The sequence below is a fragment of the Formica exsecta genome, unplaced genomic scaffold (genome assembly GCF_003651465.1).
Source record: "Formica exsecta isolate Colony F162 unplaced genomic scaffold, ASM365146v1 scaffold122, whole genome shotgun sequence".
Lineage (NCBI taxonomy): Eukaryota > Metazoa > Arthropoda > Insecta > Hymenoptera > Formicidae > Formica > Formica exsecta.
In genome coordinates this window covers 3,573,548-3,593,591 of record NW_021848556.1, presented here as the reverse complement: position 1 = coordinate 3,593,591, position 20,044 = coordinate 3,573,548, and the positions used below count along the sequence as shown (strand labels likewise).

General features: G+C 39.2%; 1 protein-coding gene across 1 annotated transcript in view; it reads left to right on the top strand.

Annotated features, from left to right (window-relative positions):
• LOC115244634 (Krueppel-like factor 3) overlaps positions 1-20,044 on the top strand; it is a 329,364-nt gene that overhangs the window by 95,042 nt on the left and 214,278 nt on the right. Inside the window, exon 3 of the mRNA XM_029822446.1 lies at positions 16,022-16,111. Coding sequence (XP_029678306.1) covers positions 16,022-16,111 — 90 coding nt within the window. The remainder of the gene's footprint in view (positions 1-16,021; positions 16,112-20,044) is intronic.

Here is a 20,044-nt window from a genome sequence, read left to right as displayed (position 1 = left end):
CCGATCGTCATCCATTCTGAGAAGATTTAACGCCGCTGCAGAAGACAAGTCGTTCGCGCAATAATCCTATATCTTGCCGTTGTGCGCGCCGCATCTCGATGAACGCGTCCCCCTTTGGCATGCGAGTAATTAAATTGATTGAATGCTCGCGGCTCTTGTCTCTCTCTCTCTCTCTCTCTCATTCTTGCTCTCGTTCGCCGCGAAATCACGGGGAACTTTGCACACCGAGTAAGCGGGCCTGGGACACAAAAGGCCGACCGGCCGGTGTAACGCCGATGCTGATGAGTCTCCTTCGTTATCCGGCGACCCGTAAATCTCTGGAACCGCGCGTCCAATCGCGCAGTTTTCCGCCTCTTTAGACTGTTCGCCGCCGTTCTATTTCTCTACCCTCGGCCTCACTCTCTGATCTCCCTCCTCTCGTGCGCTTTCAGAGCTGTCGGCCGGTGGACGAGCGCGGCTAGACTAGTTTACAATAGAGAATATCGTTTTATTGCTCGATCCTGGAATTGCGCTCCTCTCTCACCGCACGCTCGTAAAATCAGGGAAAGACGATTGCGCTCGCTCGTAACAGAGAGAACTGATTACCAACCGAGTTTAACGTATTGGAAGCGCAAATGCGGAATCGGCGAGCGGCCGCCGTAAGCGACGAAGAACTTTGTTTCCATCAGTTTAAGAACCCTCATTGCATTTTCCTGTGGAAATGAATGAGCAAACTATTACTGTGATATGTTTATCATTGCATGTTATGCGTCACAACTATCGCCAATTATTTTTTATTCGCGAGTTTAATAAAGAATTAGCATATTTCTCATATGAAAAATATAGAAAAGATCTTAATTGCACCAATTTTGTGTCAACTTTAGTAATAATTCATTATATTAGGATTATAAATCAAATCGAAGACATACATTTTTCGTTATAAATTTGTTGTAAATTTGAAAATAATATTCTCGCTTTTTCTCATTCGTTTTCAACGAATAGAACGGAAATTGAGAATTTTCTGAAGATTCGAGAGATAAATATTATTTAAATCATTGGAGAACAAAAAATGAGAAACCATCTGTTTTTTTTTATTTCTGGGAAAATAAAATCTCGGGTCGGTTTTTTCAAATGATGCTTGATAATTACAATTTGTCCTTGCGAAGGCAGTTTAGTTTGAGCAGTAGTTTTCGATAATTTTACACTGGAAACGCGGAAACTCTCTTTAAGTAACCTTTGCTCTTTCTCTCTTTCTTTTTTTTTTTCCTTTTGTCTCTCCGTGAACTTCCCCCGGAAGCACGAGAGGACGGGGCCATGCTAATTAACCCTTTCCGGACGAGTCACGAGTCGTAACGCACAACGCTCGCCACGACGCCTGCAATTATGCCGCAGCCAGGCTGCATACGTTAGAATACATATTATCAGTCTGATTTATTGAACGATGAAACGAAATTCTAATATATGAATATTGACGCGCGCGAGGCATGCATGCATTCGCATCATCGCGTACAAGACTTATGTAGCGTATAATGTACGGACGTATATCATTCCGCCGAGGGAAATTAATGCTCGCGAAACCTGTTATCGATCAAAGTATCTAAAGAATGAATTATATGCTTCTGAAAATTTGAAGACTCTTAATGAAGTTTCTCCACACAAGAAGCTGAAAAAATATTGACTTAAAGATTAAATAATATTCTCGATTTACATTTTACATCTCTCTCAATTATTTGTCCCAAATAATATAGATAAGTAAATTAGTCTACGATTTTTTAACAAAATAATATCTCGCGTGTTATTAAAAGTATCGATCGATAAAGAGGAGGGGGAGGAGGGGACGATAAGAGGCGAGAGAAAAAAGAAGCGGGCTGCCCGACACGCGGCGAAAACGCGTGAGCGTGCACGCACGGCGTTGTCGCAATATATTTTGCCGCGAGTCCCGTCGGTTGGGCGACGGTTAAGGCCAAGGTAATTGCATTGTACGCGCTTGTCCTTTCAAATGCCAATCACCGGCGACAAAACGTTCGTCGTGCCGTCGCGCCGCGGCGAATCGCGCTCGTGGCCGGACGGCGCCGGTCGTCGTCGTCGTCGCTTTGAAAAGGCCGCGCCGCGGCGCGGCTCTCCATCTCGTCGACCGTGTACGATTTCTCGCGTTTGCCTCCCCGACGTCGTCCATCGTCATTCGATCTCGAGCACAGTCGTCGTCGTAGAATAATTGCGCCTGCATATCTCGATCGGCGTCGAAGAATCAACTTTGGGAACAATTAAGGATGTAAAGAAGAAAATATATGAGTATATATCAGATTTTTTTTTATTCAGGGTGTCTACACCCTGGAAAAACATGGAAAACCTGGAATTCTCTGGAATTTCTCTCCCTCTCCCTCTTTTTTTTTTTTATCTGGAAAAATCAGGGAATTTCTATAGAATTTTATTGGGACCGAGGGATTTAAAAAAAAAAGATTCTCTTTCATAATTTTGCTCTTATACTGTAAACAGTCTGCAATCCAATCATAAAAGTTATATTATGGCGAAAAATCAAGGTAAATCAAGATGAATTAGGGATGCATGGCTGAAAAGAAGTTTCTGCTGAAATTTTCTACAAAGATTTTACATTTTATAGTAACAGAATGAAAATATTGAAGTAACAAGGGTCGTATAATAGTCGAGAGAAACGTCGATAAAATTTCCAATGCATTTTTTTCTCCCTTTACGAGACTGTTCATTCGGGTAATAGAGTTTTCTTTGATATATAATCTTGTCGTCTTCGCAATCGATATCGCTTGAATACGATAGAAGGAGGAAAAGAGAAAACATGGAAAACCTGGAATTCTCTGGAATTTCTCTCCCTCTCCCTCTTTTTTTTTTTTATCTGGAAAAATCAGGGAATTTCTATAGAATTTTATTGGGACCGAGGGAATTTAAAAAAAAAGATTCTCTTTCATAATTTTGCTCTTATACTGTAAACAGTCTGCAATCCAATCATAAAAGTTATATTATGGCGAAAAATCAAGGTAAATCAAGATGAATTAGGGATGCATGGCTGAAAAGAAGTTTCTGCTGAAATTTTCTACAAAGATTTTACATTTTATAGTAACAGAATGAAAATATTGAAGTAACAAGGGTCGTATAATAGTCGAGAGAAACGTCGATAAAATTTCCAATGCATTTTTTTCTCCCTTTACGAGACTGTTCATTCGGGTAATAGAGTTTTCTTTGATATATAATCTTGTCGTCTTCGCAATCGATATCGCTTGAATACGATAGAAGGAGGAAGAGAGAGAGAGAGAAAGGCAGCACATGGCGATCACCATAAGAAGTGCACGTGGGCGGCGAGTAAATCGCACGCACGTTATTTAAGTACTTAGATCGGCACTGTTATTGTCCAAGGTGCTAATAGATCTAATAGATAGGACGGCTTCCGCTTCCTGGCGTTAATAAATCATTCAGAGACTTCCACTTGGCTGTCTGCTGTCTTTTCCGAGATGAGATGAGATTCCGACGCATTCGATGCAATTTGCAGAGATATTATAAAACATCTTCGATACTATTTTATTCAGTCAATAGATAATTTTTTAAATAATTTTATTATAATGCGTGTTTACTTTCTAGCAATTAACTGCATCCATAATTATTGATTAAATTTTTCTCTCACATTTGTAATCTTTTTATTTTTAATGTAAATATAACAATCTACTTTTTACTAGCCTAAAAGCTTTTAAAAGCTTTCTTTTTCGAAGACAAACCTATTAATTGAGAGCTACCTTTCTTGCAGAAACGTTCGGACGAGTTTGGCACTTTCACCGATAGTTTGAAGTGCCACTGGGCCACATTTCCGTGTGAAATAAATAATTTATTTTTCAAAGAGAAAAGCGCGGGGCATCGCTAGCGATGAATAGTTGTAGGTTCGTTTAACTTCCTCCTTTCGACGCGCGGAGAAAGTCATTGTTGTTTGTGGATTCAATGAAGTCGAAGTAAACGTCTTGCACTTCGCAGACAGTATACCGTAATGCCTTTATCAGAGAAACATTGTTATACCGAAGTAGTGGGTGTTGTGGATCGCTTTATGTGGCCATATAACGGCGAAAACTTTACCGCGTGTACTGCTTGGCCCTAAAAGACTTAGGTATCCGTTCAGAGCCCGCAATTACGCTGAGCAAAAATTAGATTCAAGATCATAAAAGGTCGTAAAATCTAAATGGGCGATAGACTTGCGAATTTTCCAGCCAACAAATTACGAACTTCAAAACTCTAAATCATAACTCTTTATCTAACATAATTTCGAGATATCAAAAATCAGTTAAAATTTTAACTTCATTTCTTGACAATAATTTTAGCTAAAGTTAACTTTTGTATTAATATCTTAACATTCCAAAATTAATATACTAATATCGAAGTAATTAAAATTATAATATATAATCTCTATTATATTTACGATATTTTTTCTAAAGCATTGAACATGTAAATTACAAATAAAATTAAATTACAAATTAAATTAAATTTACAAATAAAATTAATATCCTCTCCGTTACGAATAGTATAGTACGTATAAGTTTGTCATAAATCTGGCGTCGTTATACACGTCGGGTTCATTCTAGACCTGGAGGTTAACATTTATTACACGATGCATCGCAAACGTCCGTAATTATCGCGCTCGCTCGCGATCCTAGCGATATACCGTTCGGCTGTTTGCCATAATCGCGAGAGTGCGCGCCCATTAACGCTTCCAACGGCCGGCTATTTAAATTCTACGCAGGGCGGAGCGCGCGAATGCGCTTTATTCTCTCGGCGCAATCATCCGCGCGACTCGAAAGCCGTTAAAATAAACGTAACGTGTATTTCGGTCTTTACTATCCGGCTAGCGAATAGTGTGCGCGTATTTCGCACTCGCGGATCTACTAATAAAAAGGGGGAGGGGGGCCGCCCGTTGATCTGGTATATCATAACGCTTAAATGTCGACGGAATTCTCGTCGAATTATCCTTGTAGTGTCACAATTTTGCATATGGTCGTACTATATTCCTCGCGAGCGAGCATACACGCTCATCCCGGGTATTATGATGCCATTCGTGAAATCACGTCCGAGCGATCTCGTTGCCTCGATTGCCTCCCTCGTAATTATTCGGCTTCTCGACGAGAGAAAACATCGCGATCCTAAAAGATTTTATCCCCGCGTGTACGTTGCGTTTTCTCTATCGTCTTCGGCACTCGCAATGTGATTCCCACCCCTGTAAATTGGAGAAAATTATCCGCCAACTGAGGAAAATGCCGGCGGGCGATTTTACGATCGATTCGCATGATTAATATCAAGATTTCAAACGCGCTACTTTTGACATCTTAATTTAGATAATTGCACTACATACGCAATATTTACACAACAAAAATCTTTAGAAAATTATAAAAAACAAAATTCGATCATTTTATTATTTTCTTAAATGTTTGACATTTAATATATTCTTGGATATTTAAATCTGGATTGTTATATTAACGCAATATAAATTTTGCTGATACAGTCTTATCTCGTTTTGTAAGAGCTTTTTTCTCGGGTGTTGGGCTTATCGGATAATCGAGTTCCTTCACACCTTATCACGACTCGTTAATTTGATCGCCGGGGTATATCGATCGTTTCCAGAGAAAGGAGAAAGCAACTTTGACTTCAGCAAAGTACATCACTGCAAAGGAAATGCGGCGAGATTGAGCTGCTATCCTCCTTTATATCACACGCGATTGATCGATCAGAATCGCGATTCGGTTGGATATTATTTTGAGCACGTTCCGTCAGCGCGACCGGGGGGCAACTCTTGTCCATCGGTACTAACATGTGCTCGTGCATACATCGAGTCTGACACTATACGCCAAGTTCTACTTACATGATACATGTGTGTTCGACATCAAGATATTGCACGATGATGTAACATTGATATGATGATGATGGACCCAATCTTTTTATTTATAATATTTATACATATAATTATGCTACATTGTAATATTATTATAATGTAACATTATTGAAAATATTTTAAATATTCAAGAAACTAAATTTAAATATATTGATCTCTTTCGATTAACAAAAGATTGATTTTAAATTTGCCAGAAATCTGGCCATAAGATATTTTTTATGGAATTTTTATGGAATATTTTATATATATATTATATAAAATATATATCTTAATATAATATATTAAATATTATTTTATATTACTGTAGAAGAATATCGATTTTTAGAGTTATATCATGTTTTGATAGATCAATCATATTTCTGGCTAAGGCAAGTACGCCGATTTTAATTAAAAAAATAGAAAAATGCATCGTTTAAAAGATATATTTTCATTCCGGAGAAAATCTTGGTATACGCAAGTTGTTCTACAATTCCGCGAACACGTGCCGTTACTCTCCAATTTGCGCAATCGCCTTCTCTCGTGTGCCTAATTTTGCATACGTAACAGCGTGCACATTTTCAGCTCGCACGTACAGTCATTTTCGACGCGAGTCTAGTTTCGCGCGTATCTCTTTTTCTCGCTGATGAGTCTTTGTAGTTAGACGATCCACGATGAAACTTTCACCATGGCATTGGTACAAGAACAGGGAGATATTCGACAGATTTATGCGCCCGTCTTTTATAATGCAGCGATCCTCGTTTCCGCGTTATCGCGTTCGCGAAAGAGCGGACTTGTTCTCTCGTTGTCTATCCCGATCGTCGCGTTTTTTCCATCATTAAACGGAAGCACGTTCGATTCGTATTCGGTATACCTAACGAGAAAGAAGCATAATCGTTCGGCAAGACTCCAATTAGTGCCGCAGTTATTCCCGATGGTCAGCGGCGTTTATTGGCGTACAATAAGAACGGGCTATCTCTCAATTTTCGAGCGCATCCGTGAGCCGAGTACCGAATGCCGCGAATCATACGGAGTGTTTGTTTGTGCCAAATGAAAATGTCGCCATTCTCTTTCGACTCTCTCATCGTGAAAATTAACGAGCCCATCGATGAATGCTCGTCGTTTGATTCTTGTCCGGAATATAAATAACATACGAGAAAAGAAACCTGTTCGAAATAAGACCACAGCTGTTCAACAGTAACTCCTATTATTTGTAATTTGATCGAAATTTGTTTAAATCATGTTTAAAATTGTATCGATTATTCTTTAAATTAATATTCTTTATTTCGTTAAATTAAAATGTGTGATAGAATATATTTCAGAATTTAATCGCATTATTGATCGCATCTTATAAGTCAACGATAATTTCGACTGGCAAAATATAAAAATTTTAGACGGTATATTATAAGTGGCTGAAAGACTTCGTTTATTGAAAAGGCGATTAAATAAAGCGAGAATTTATTCTCGAGATGAAAGAAATTTCGTGAATACATACATCAACAAACTCCAATGTAAACAGTGTATGTTGACATCACACTTTGTGCGAGCGATGTTATTGAATACTGGAGTGGGGATTGTATATTGCGTTACAAGGTTCGAAGTTTTATTCAGTTAATCGTCAACCTTTGGCTGCGAGGAAGACGTGAATCACAGTCGAAATTATCAGAGAAAGCAACGTACTACAAGGAACATAAACATCATGAAAGATGTACTGTAAATACAATACTTCACAGCGCGAACATTTGTGCATAATAACTCGTATCTCTTTTATCTTAAGAATCATTTATACATATATCTTTGATATCGCGGAGGTTCTCTCCGAAATCTTATATTCGTGACGTCGCTGCTTATCGCGAATCTCTGACGGAAAAATTCGCGCGATGAGAATAAGGAGTGTAAGGAGCGAGCGCGGTGCGAATACACGGGTCGCAGTTATTTTAACGAATATAATTATCCGACCGATTATAAGGATGCGAAACGATCGGCCGCGTCCGCGCAGTCAGGGGCAGCTCCGGCGATTCCTCGGCCCCCGTCGCCTCGCCCAGCGTGATCGTATCGCGAGCCTACTATTAGTCCGATGATATATGTCATCATTATGTACGCCTTATTGCGTTAACCACATTCTCGTGATTTATATGGTAGGCCTTGGCTCCACTTCCGTCCCTCTCGTTTAATTTTTTTTCCTTTTTCTTCATTCGCGAATCGCCGCGCAGCGACCATCCCTTTGATATAATGCGCCATCGCGATATCATAATATTTTTGAGCGGCATTTGAGAACGGCAAACCCGTAATTTTTCGACGATTGGACTCTTTAATTTTTATAATCTCCAGTCGATGGAAGATCCATGTGGTGATAAATTAACAGAATATTATTTAACGCGCGTTATTATTTTTGTCATTAAAGACTATATTTCCTCTGATGATTACTTGTCAAGTTTTTATTAAAAGGAGGAGGGTCTATTTTAAATTTACTGAAAAAATATATTTAATAAAGCACACGGTCAATGTTTACAACGTCATATATTTTTATTATGTTTTTCGCGATGGTACAAATTCACGTTAACTTTGGGCCGTTTTAGCTTTGTCGATATGTAAAATGTTCTCAAGATGAAAATTAGGAAACATGACTCCGGTGGTTAGTCACGCGATTTAGCGACGTGGAAAACAAACTTGCACCGGGAGAACGTGCAGGAGGCTGCATGTAGATAACGGTAGCGTTTGTCTAGTAACATGGAGGATATTGGTATAATATGTAGATCCAAAGCGTGTACGTGGGTCGCCAGTAATGCTCTCATAAATCACCAAGGCTCTATTGTTTCTCGTTATTGAATGACTCGGCGCACGGTAGCCCCCTTCGCTCACATTCCACATTTCTGTTTTGATATTGCCCGGCGGTAACCGACGATATAAATCTTTCGTCGTTACCCGAACCGCCCCGCTGGGAAACTTCTTGTATCGATACTTATAAATCGCGGCCGCCGACACGTATCGCCCTTTGGAAGCAGGTGCGACTCGCGCCCGGCGTTTAGGTGGCTCGCGCATACATTTTCCGTTTCGCATAATTTACAGGGTAGGGTTTAATTCTTGTTCTTTTTCGTTCCCTTTTTTTTTTTTTTTTGGCTGTGATTTTATACCCTTTTTATGCAAGGCAATATAATTTGTACGACAAATTTTAAGTATTATTTTGTTTAGATTTTAATTTTTTTGAATATTAAGTAGTCTCGATTATAAAAATTTAATTTTTTTTAAAATTGTAGATAATAAAATATCAAAAAATTAGTTTGGAATTAAGCTTTTATGATTAAATATAATTAAATTTTTTACTACATTACATATAAAAAAATATGAAAGTATAAAATAATTTATCACTTTTCCACATTTATTTACTACAAAAGATATTATCTCTTTGAGAAACGCCAAATAATCAGTACCGTACACTTATTGTATAATTATTTATACATAATGGAATAAGGATTTTTATGAAAAATATGGGAGACATAACCGCGTAAAATACTGGAGGTCTTAGTATACAAGGAGCAATTAAACGGAGACCATTAGCGTCCCGTATCCGACTTTATGTATTCGGACTCGAAGAAGCGGCATCCGCCTTAAGACGACGCTTATGAGTCATAACTGTTAATTTTGCAACGCCCCAGACATATTTTAATGTGATTTTAATGTAATTACGTGTTTACACTCGGCGAGGCGAATAGAAGCAATTTAATGCACAATCGGACTCACGACCGACTTTCTAACCGCGTTGCAATATAACAGCAGTAGCGCGCGATAAATGCGGTTATACAATTAATATTATAAATGTTCTGTCAAAATGCGACGTAAAAATTATAAATATCACATGTATAGAACTTATGATTCGATAAATCGTTTCTGAGATGAAGCTTACGAATAAATTAATCATATATTATCGTATTAGAGTCGTGTTAGTAATGAAAAGTTATCAAATGTGCATTACATAATCTCATTATATATAAAATATATTTATTAAATTAATTGGCGAAGTATATAATTAACTTTTCGCAGAGCAAAATTTTATTTAATGATACAATTACAGACTCGCCTTTCTATGACCGCGCTAAGTATAGACGCACATTATAAGCGCAGCTGCATACGATATTACTGTGATATAAATTTATAAATATTCCGCCAATATATAGCGTTACATAAGCAAGCCTCTTTAGCCGAGCTACCGAGAATCGTTTCCAGAGAACGGACGCAAATGAACTCGCGCGTGCGTTTTGCTCTCGTCCCAACAACTTCATACGTTATTTCAGTATCCCCTTTCCTCCCGTCCGCGATCCGCGCGAAAACCATGATCGGGCAGAAGGGAAGAGATATCTTTCTTCTTACCGCGTTGCAAATCACTTTCATAGTCCCGCTTTTATGACCGAAAGTTATAATTTACGATACACCCGATTGGCGTAACTCACACACGCCGCGCGCGAAAGGGATTACGCGACGACAAGACGTGCTGAGAAAGAAACACTTATATCAGAATGTGCTCGAGCTTTCGAAGCTTTAATCTATTAACGAGCCAAAGATGGCGTGGGAACGCGCGAAGACGGAGTGCGTGCGCGATGGTGCGTGAGTGTATACGCATGTGGAGCGGCCGTTCTCGCGATCGCACGTCGATTGATATCCAATTAAAAGAAAAATCCAACTTTCCGCATAGCGTAAATCAAACGAAACATTCTTCTCTCTTTAACCTGTGACTTCTAAATGCTGACTTATAATAATTTGCACGTAATTGTGAATTTAACGTCAACGCGTTTGCGCAAACTCTTGCTTGCTCCGTTTTGTTAAAATGTTTTAACTGCTTTGCGTCTGGCATTTCTCTTATTTATTTAATTAACAATTAAAACATAAGCATTAAAAAATAGACATTAGCTACCGCGATTTATCTCGGATCGTTATGTGTGTGCCATAAGTTAATTAGGAATTTTCTATCGTCAGAATTTTATTTCCCATGCGAAAGTAAAATATCATGAATCGCGTTGGGCGAGCTTCGTCGCGGTGAATATTTCAATACTGCTTTTAGGCGTGGGCGACGTGGAGTCATGCCACGAAATCATAAATACGTCGAGAAAAGGGCCCATACCTTTAATATAAATAAACCCGTCGTTTATCCCAAGAGATGATCGTATAAATTGAATCCTGAAACGCGATAAATCGTATATAATTAACTTTTCGCAGAGCAAAATTTTATTTAATGATACAATTACAGACTCGCCTTTCTATGACCGCGCTAAGTATAGACGCACATTATAAGCGCAGCTGCATACGATATTACTGTGATATAAATTTATAAATATTCCGCCAATATATAGCGTTACATAAGCAAGCCTCTTTAGCCGAGCTACCGAGAATCGTTTCCAGAGAACGGACGCAAATGAACTCGCGCGTGCGTTTTGCTCTCGTCCCAACAACTTCATACGTTATTTCAGTATCCCCTTTCCTCCCGTCCGCGATCCGCGCGAAAACCATGATCGGGCAGAAGGGAAGAGATATCTTTCTTCTTACCGCGTTGCAAATCACTTTCATAGTCCCGCTTTTATGACCGAAAGTTATAATTTACGATACACCCGATTGGCGTAACTCACACACGCCGCGCGCGAAAGGGATTACGCGACGACAAGACGTGCTGAGAAAGAAACACTTATATCAGAATGTGCTCGAGCTTTCGAAGCTTTAATCTATTAACGAGCCAAAGATGGCGTGGGAACGCGCGAAGACGGAGTGCGTGCGCGATGGTGCGTGAGTGTATACGCATGTGGAGCGGCCGTTCTCGCGATCGCACGTCGATTGATATCCAATTAAAAGAAAAATCCAACTTTCCGCATAGCGTAAATCAAACGAAACATTCTTCTCTCTTTAACCTGTGACTTCTAAATGCTGACTTATAATAATTTGCACGTAATTGTGAATTTAACGTCAACGCGTTTGCGCAAACTCTTGCTTGCTCCGTTTTGTTAAAATGTTTTAACTGCTTTGCGTCTGGCATTTCTCTTATTTATTTAATTAACAATTAAAACATAAGCATTAAAAAATAGACATTAGCTACCGCGATTTATCTCGGATCGTTATGTGTGTGCCATAAGTTAATTAGGAATTTTCTATCGTCAGAATTTTATTTCCCATGCGAAAGTAAAATATCATGAATCGCGTTGGGCGAGCTTCGTCGCGGTGAATATTTCAATACTGCTTTTAGGCGTGGGCGACGTGGAGTCATGCCACGAAATCATAAATACGTCGAGAAAAGGGCCCATACCTTTAATATAAATAAACCCGTCGTTTATCCCAAGAGATGATCGTATAAATTGAATCCTGAAACGCGATAAATCGAATCCTACGCAACGGTCAGTTTAGTGTGCGCAAGGAAAGTTTTTTTATTCGATTAATTGATATATAAAGTAACAGATTTTAGTGGCACATTACATTTTTATGTACATACTTCAACATTCCAATAATTTATAAAATATAAAAAAATATGCATATTAAAAAAATTTTTACATTAATTTCTAATGAACTTAAATGAAATGAATAATACAAATCTTATTTAGGATAATATTTTTCTTTCATATTTTTAAGTTTATAAGATACGAGTAGGATTTAGAGAATAATGTGTCTTATCTAATATAAGATTTTCACAAGATTAAGTTTATATATCATTTATATATACGTGGCTTAGGGACGTAACGTTTCCATCGTAATCTGTTTTAAATAACGTACATCAAAGAGATGCCTGAGAACGTATTTAGCTCGCATCCATTTTCGGTGCAGTACTGCGGAACTGGCCTCGCGCGATGCTTCACGTTTCTATTAACGGATTTACATCTGCAGTGCCCACGCAGATCCAAATAACAATATTGTAATATGAACGACGTGCCGCGCATAACGTGGCGTGTCGGATATTGTACATTAAACTGTGTATACGCGAGACTCGTGCTCGAGAAATATGAATCGCCTCGCGTTCCCGTTTCCATCGCGGAAGTGCAAAATCGTCGTCGTTCCCGCGAACTTTCGTTCTCGCTGGATCGGAGGAGCGATGCACATTTTCAGCACATTCGGCGTGTCCAAAGGCGCCGCCGATTCAATTTCCGCGACGCGGCAATCACTCGCGGCATTACGGAAAATAGGAGAAATCCAGCGAAAGTAAACGTAATGCGTGTATCTAAACGTAACTCGCATTCGCTGCAATAATGTAATATGTAATGGTAACGAGACGATAATAATGCGTCGCCCGTTCTGCGAGGAATCATGCGGTAACCATAGAAGTATAACGTACGTACGCAATCCATTTTCATCCCTTTAGCCATGCCTCTGAGAATCACGCAACTTTGACTTTACGAGAAGGAACGAGTTAATTCGTCCTATCCGAGAGTGGCGTCTCGTAAATCCAATGTGATCGCGTGCGAGATTATTAATAGAGAAAGTAATTGATTCAATAAGGGACGTCTGTGTTGTATTGTATAAGAAAATATGATATAAGTTATATATTAGTGTATATTGCATTACCGCGCATACAGGCGAGGCTATCATTGAGGAAAATGATATTCAGCTATTTCGTATATGATTCTCGTCAAGATAATAGAATTGCTTAAAAGTATTATTGCATAATTGAGGAAATTGGTATTGCTTATGTACACATACACACAGATTTTTCACTAAATTAATTTTATTATTTTGTTGTATTGTAGATATTTACTTAAAATTGTGAATATAAGCATTGCAATATTTATTAGTATAAATTAATATTTTTTATAGATGACGTTATAACAAAAGGATAATTATATATGTGTTAATAATGTATTATAGATATTAATAATAACGAATAATAGCTGAAGAAGTAACCACAATAATAAATATAATGGTGCTTTTAAAATAAAGCTTTTAAAAAAATAAAAATTTAAAATAAAGCAGGAAAGATATAGGAATCTATTTTTGAAAAATCTTTGGAATTTTTTAAATCGTACGAGAACTAAATATAAAAGAAATTTTTGTCGTGGAAAAGTACGTGATATGTCAATTTTTGTAAATTCAGAACGAATTTGACTCCATTGGATTCCAGTGTGCGTTATTAATGAACAACCAATTAACGTGCCAGCGTTCCTTTTGCGCAAGTCGAAGACATAAAACGCGATCGCGGTGTTCCCACCATCGATCAGCACGCTCTCGAATCTGTATTTCGTGATTGTTTCATTGTCGCATTTGTAACGCGGGTGGTCTCGCCTTTCGCGAGAGCGAACGGTGCGACAGAGGCACATAATGCATCGTCGTCGCCCTCGCTCGTCGCGGGCGTCGTCGCAGTTTGTCGTACATACGTCGAGATGGCAAGAAACGATGGCGCAATTACTCCTCGCCGCTGCCTCTCTTGCTCTCTCGCTATCCCTCTCAGCCTCTTTCCCCGCGGCTCGTCACATACACGAGCCGAGAGCGGTAATTGTTTTAACGTTTTAATAACCGGGCGTTCGCGTGCTCACACCGCCAGAAGACTCCTGTCGCCTTCACGTAAATACGGCGAAACGCCGTCCGATTGTGTCAACCGAGATTACGTCAGGTATCTGTGTACATCGCAACTTGTACGTATCACGCGATAAATTAACATTTCGTGATTTGAGTTACATTTTCCTTGTTTTATTTCGATCAATTTGCATTTGTTCGATAGCTTCTCTCTGTTATTTATTTTTTTATAACATGTTTACACTAAGATTCTTATGTATTTATTAAATCATTAATGAAAATGATGATTTAATGTAGTATATCGAAAGTGGATAAGTGTTTGAATCCTTATCAAAACTTTATAATATTGTAAACTGAGATAAACATTAAATTAGTACAGTGACAATTCGCATTTATATCGTGTGGGTCTAATTTTAATTATTCTGCTGCGCTTTTCTATGTGGAGGAGAGGAGGAGGATTCTTTCTCAGAATCTCTTTCCTCGTACTGTTTTATTGCGAATGACTCACATAATTGAACCATTAGCGCGATTCTGCCATTTCTTGCCGCAAGGTACACTTTAATCGTGTCGCAGAGTACTATTCTAAATTGTATATTGCCGCACTGATTTACGTCCCTATATACAAAAAAAAAGAGATAGTATTACAGATACGATCTCAAACAGTATTCTTCATCTGGATTCTTCTACGTTTGCCGCCTTTCACTCTTTCGAGATTTATATAATTACATATTTTATCATAGGAACTGTGATTTTTTTTTCTAAAAATCTAATTCTCTGTTATATATTTACATATTCTTTTTTATTATTTCTCTTTATTTTTTTGGGAGTTCTACAGAAATATTTTACGGTTTACTTACCTTGAGAAACGATTATTAATTTGACAACTGATTTACATCCTATAATTCATTAATAAATTCACGGCATTGTAAGGTACCATCTGGTACATAGTTTCCATTCAAGAAGATCGAAATTAAAGACAGAGCAGACACTGACACAAAAGTATTAACGAGTCTCGATCGTCGCGGTATTCGACGGTGAATGTAATCGTAATGGAAGTCGATTTGTAGCTCGTCGATTGACGAGCGAAAGCGCATGTTAATTTGCGGTTGCTTCATTCATATAATACGCGCTGAAATGGAACCAGTGTCCACGCTTGCTTGTAGACATTTGTATTATGCAAATGTTTACTTACAGCTGCGTGTATGATAATTTTCGATGGATAATTACGTGACACGATAATTATTACTCACTGTGAATACATTTAGGCTGTTTGAAGAAAATTAATTTACACCTGTTCTTCTTAATTCTTAAATTTTTTTATTGGAATTCTCGGCTTTTAATCCTTGCAATAATGAATTAAATTAAAAGTTTCAAGACTTTTTTCGTTAATCTTAGAGACAATTCTCATTCCATTTTATCTGTATCTCATTTATTGATAATAAAACATTATTTTCGGTAGTTATTAGAGAAATTGCAGTTTTACTTTTTCGCGATGTTTGGGATTACCCACGACCTATGCCGCGACTATTTCATTCTCACCCCCCTTCGGTCTCCCTCTCGCTAATTTTCTGCGAAGAGCAATTTTGTTTCCAAGGCAGCCATTACGATTGCTATAATAGCGCTCATCAGATCCCGCCGCCTATCACCTTTACCTTCGTCTTGTCTAATTACAGGTCGCGTTTATTGTTTCAGGAGGAGAGCGAGCTCTCGAGCAAGCGGTGGGCCAGTGCGCCCCGCCGCCCGGACAGCCCCTGCGTCCTGGGGGCACCGATGTCTAGGGAGGTAAGTCGATTTTATTTTGAATGTATCTAATTTCGATGTCTCGGAAACGCGTCATCTCTTAAAAAATCTGCCAGCGTAATCGAGAATGCACGATTTGTTGTTTTATTCAATGCCGCATTTTCTTTGTCAAGAAAGATTATCAGTTAAAGTAGAATCTCACTTAAAAAAATATTTTATGTAATAATATAAAAGAAATAANGGACGGAATCGAGTGAGTGTTTTTCTTGATATGTCACGTCGTCTGGCAAATATAGAAACGCTCGCGTACGGTTATTCGCGAGATACGTCATTCACGTGCTATCAAGTGTCGTTGCTCTTAACGGACATTAAAATTTCCTCGCGATTATTCATGCCGATAAAATCTCGCCTCGAATGGACGGTGCACGTATAATAACGAGCGCTTGGAGCGCTTCGTGAAGCGACTTTGCGGGGTCGTCGTGGATGCCGGTCGTACGACTTATTCGTGCGAATACATGGCGCCACCCACCCAGGATCTCTATGATGGGTGTGACTCGTGTTGGCATTCGCGATGCATATTACGTCGCAATGCGAGAGAACATGAACGTTTGGTGTCGCCGCCTCTCGTCCATGTTCCTTTTAACGATACAATCGATGTCGAATCGTCAATTTTTGATCATTTGATCGAAAATTATTTAAAATTATTATTAAATTAATATTAAAATCAGAACGAAAAACAAGCGCGAGTTTTCGATCGACGATTATTTCTTCGCCAACTCCGCGAAGCATATAACTGTTGACCAACTGAACTTATGCATAATTTCAATTACACGGATATTAGCGACCACCGATTTGATTTCGATTCCATTTTCAACTACCGTAAGTTCGTCGTTAGGGCAACGTAGGTACGTGTACGCTCTATGAGGCAATACACCGGCCATGGTAATAAAACGCTCTCTCGCTCGTGTCCGTGACATGAAATATCGTGGATCCTTTCACGAAACGAAAATAGAGAATCGCCAGTGCTCCGGGGAACGTATTCAAGATCCATCGCGTTTCACGCGACGAGCTTGTTACGATGACTAGGAGACGGCAATACGTCGTTGAAGGACATGGTCGATGAACGTCATTCGTCACATCCTGATAGGCTTTAGTCAGTAGCTGCAAATGCTTCAAGGTTTTGTAAATGGTTGCAGTAAAATTTTATATATTTATAATGATTCAATTAAATAATTAAAATTCGTGAAAATTAGAAAATATTAATATTCGATAAGAGGTAGATTGAGATCTTTATATTATTTATACAAAAGAATTATATTGGCGGATAAAATAGTAGTGAGTATAGGGAAGGAAATGAGATGGAAGGAGAGAGAACTTCGTCTCCCTTTCTCCTTTTTCGGATCACGCAAATGTCCGAGGCCAATCTCGCATACCATCTGTTACGACGGATATTTCCGTTGTCGATGCGCCTCGCGGCTGCCTGGCACGCGTCAAATCACACGCGCGAGTGATGTGAAATCATAATTTGACGGCGCGTTTTTATCCAGTGGTGATTAGTCACGAGATTCTGCTCACGACATCCCTTCATACTGCTTAATACATTTTGTGCAAGAAAAAGATCACATTCCACGTTATTTTTATTCCTCTGAGGATGCGGAATTGGCCTGATTTTCGCTCGAATATTTTCAGAAAAAATCTTTCGCGAAGGGGACAGGGGGCAAGGGGCAAGGGGGCAAGAGCGCTGGGTGCATCCTGGGTGCGCGCGGTTACATCGAGTACGGTTCAATTCCGTTACGTGGACGTAAGCCGCTGGCTTCCCACGCCAATTAAACATGACTCATTAACGGGCAGGAGAGCAGTAGCAGCAGCCGGTAGCCCGGGATCGATGCCTGGCCGTGAGCGCGGCGGACATGCACACACACAGTCGCGCGGTCCTTCCTATAACTCTCCCCGGCGCGGCAATCGGAACTAATCTCGACCGTCCTCCTCTACACCGGGGCTGATGCGATATTACGGCGCTAGTATTAGATAGATATACCTGTAACCGTTCGCGATATACCTGCGACCAGGTCGGTGCAATATTTATAATTGCATATAATCGTTTCGCGGTGCCACGTGTTTTACGCGTCATCCACTGACATCTGAATTTTACTTTACCAGTGCTTTTTCATCATAATAAATTTGTTTGATTGAAGAATTTTAATTTTATATTTATTTTGATTATTTCGCGATTTTTTCGCATCATACGAAATTATTTTACCAAATGTCGAGCAATTAATTTTTTTAATTATAATATTACTTTTTTTCTTTACTTAACATTTATTTCTTTCTTTAAATTGATGATGTTTACATCCGCGTTTCGGAATTACAACTAGTACAATTCTTATAAGAACATCGAATACTACGAGTATATATGTATTATATTGAGAAAAAGAAAATCTAATATTTATTAATAACTCAGTTGAAACCGTAAATTATTCATATTTTGAAGAGTTCGATGGCAGAAATGTTCTAAAAGCAGCACGAATGCCGTAACTGTTTAATACCATCAATGGTGAATGAAACATCTATTTAATCGAAGAATAAAAGTGCGTATGGTTTTTTCGTGAAATCGATAGTCATCGCCGTAGGGCATCCTTGTTACTTCGGCTATCTCGCTGTCAACTGCAACAAAGTAACGGGACGCGTACTACTAACAATACCTTTACTGCTATTCTCCTCTGGCTCTAGCGCGCACGCGCGCGCGTTAGCATTAAGATCTGCTTGATGCAGGCAAACTTTTATCAGATAGCGCGCAATGTGAAACGACACAATAGATCTTAAATTATTTTTGATCGGGCGCGATATACGCTGATTAATGCGGCTGTCGGTAATCGCGACTTGTTTGTCGCAGACTTTGACACGAGCGATTGTGCTTTTACCGCGCGAGATAAAAGTAGTTATTCAGATTAAACATTAATAGATACAATAAGCGGCTATTATCCTAGAGAATGGAATATAGAATTATATTGTATCTACAGAGTGATATTTAAGATTGTTAATCAAAATCAGATTTCCCGTAATCAGTTAAACAGACCGATTAGATTAATTTCTAGTATATCTTTATATTAATATAAATTACGGAGATATTTTTAGAGATAAAAAAAGAACTCTGCTTAATTTATTTAATTGTTTTATTGAAAAATATCAAATATTTATTTGATACATTTAATATTGAGGAAACTAGTGTTTCTCGCATTTTTCATATATATTACAAATTAATAGAAATTAAAACATAATCTGAAAAGTCAAGGAAACTTGTCTAAAATCCGCTATTGTTCAAGAGAATTAAATTAGTATAGGCGCGATGTTTACGACGACTATACACGCTATATATCTCTCGGTGCCCTCACCTCGCTTCTCTCCTACGTTTATCGTAGGAGAAAATTCCGCGACCTGTGAAACGCTCTTCCCACAGCAGTCGCGAGAGCTTCGAGAGAAGACGCGAGAAGAGAAGTCTCGACCCGGCCGGCCGCGACAAGGGTAGTGGAGGAGGAGAAAGACCGGGAGGAGGAAGGGGGTAAATTATTGCCAGTGCATTCGGCGATCGCTTCCGATAGTCGTGGATTCCTCCGCGAGTCTCGTGTTCGTCGCCTGCCTTTGGCAGCCGTGGAATCCTCCGTCGTTTGGCCACGATTCCCCTCGCGCTTCCTCCTTTGGTCGTCGTCGTCGTCGTCGTCGTCGTTCAAGTCAGCGGCGGCGATGCAGAAGAGACCGCGGGGGTGCCCGTTAAAGGCAAAACCTGAAAGGCGGACCTTCGGCGGAGAACTTGAGACGGACGGCACGGCGAGATCGGACCCGATCCGTGAAGCCGTCCCCCTCGCCGGATAATAGCGCGGATAGCCGCGAAAGTTACGAGTCGCTGGACGGCTAATGTTGGCGTCTATCACTCAGAACGGCGCTAATGGCATCGGCAAGGCCCTAATGGCTGCTGAA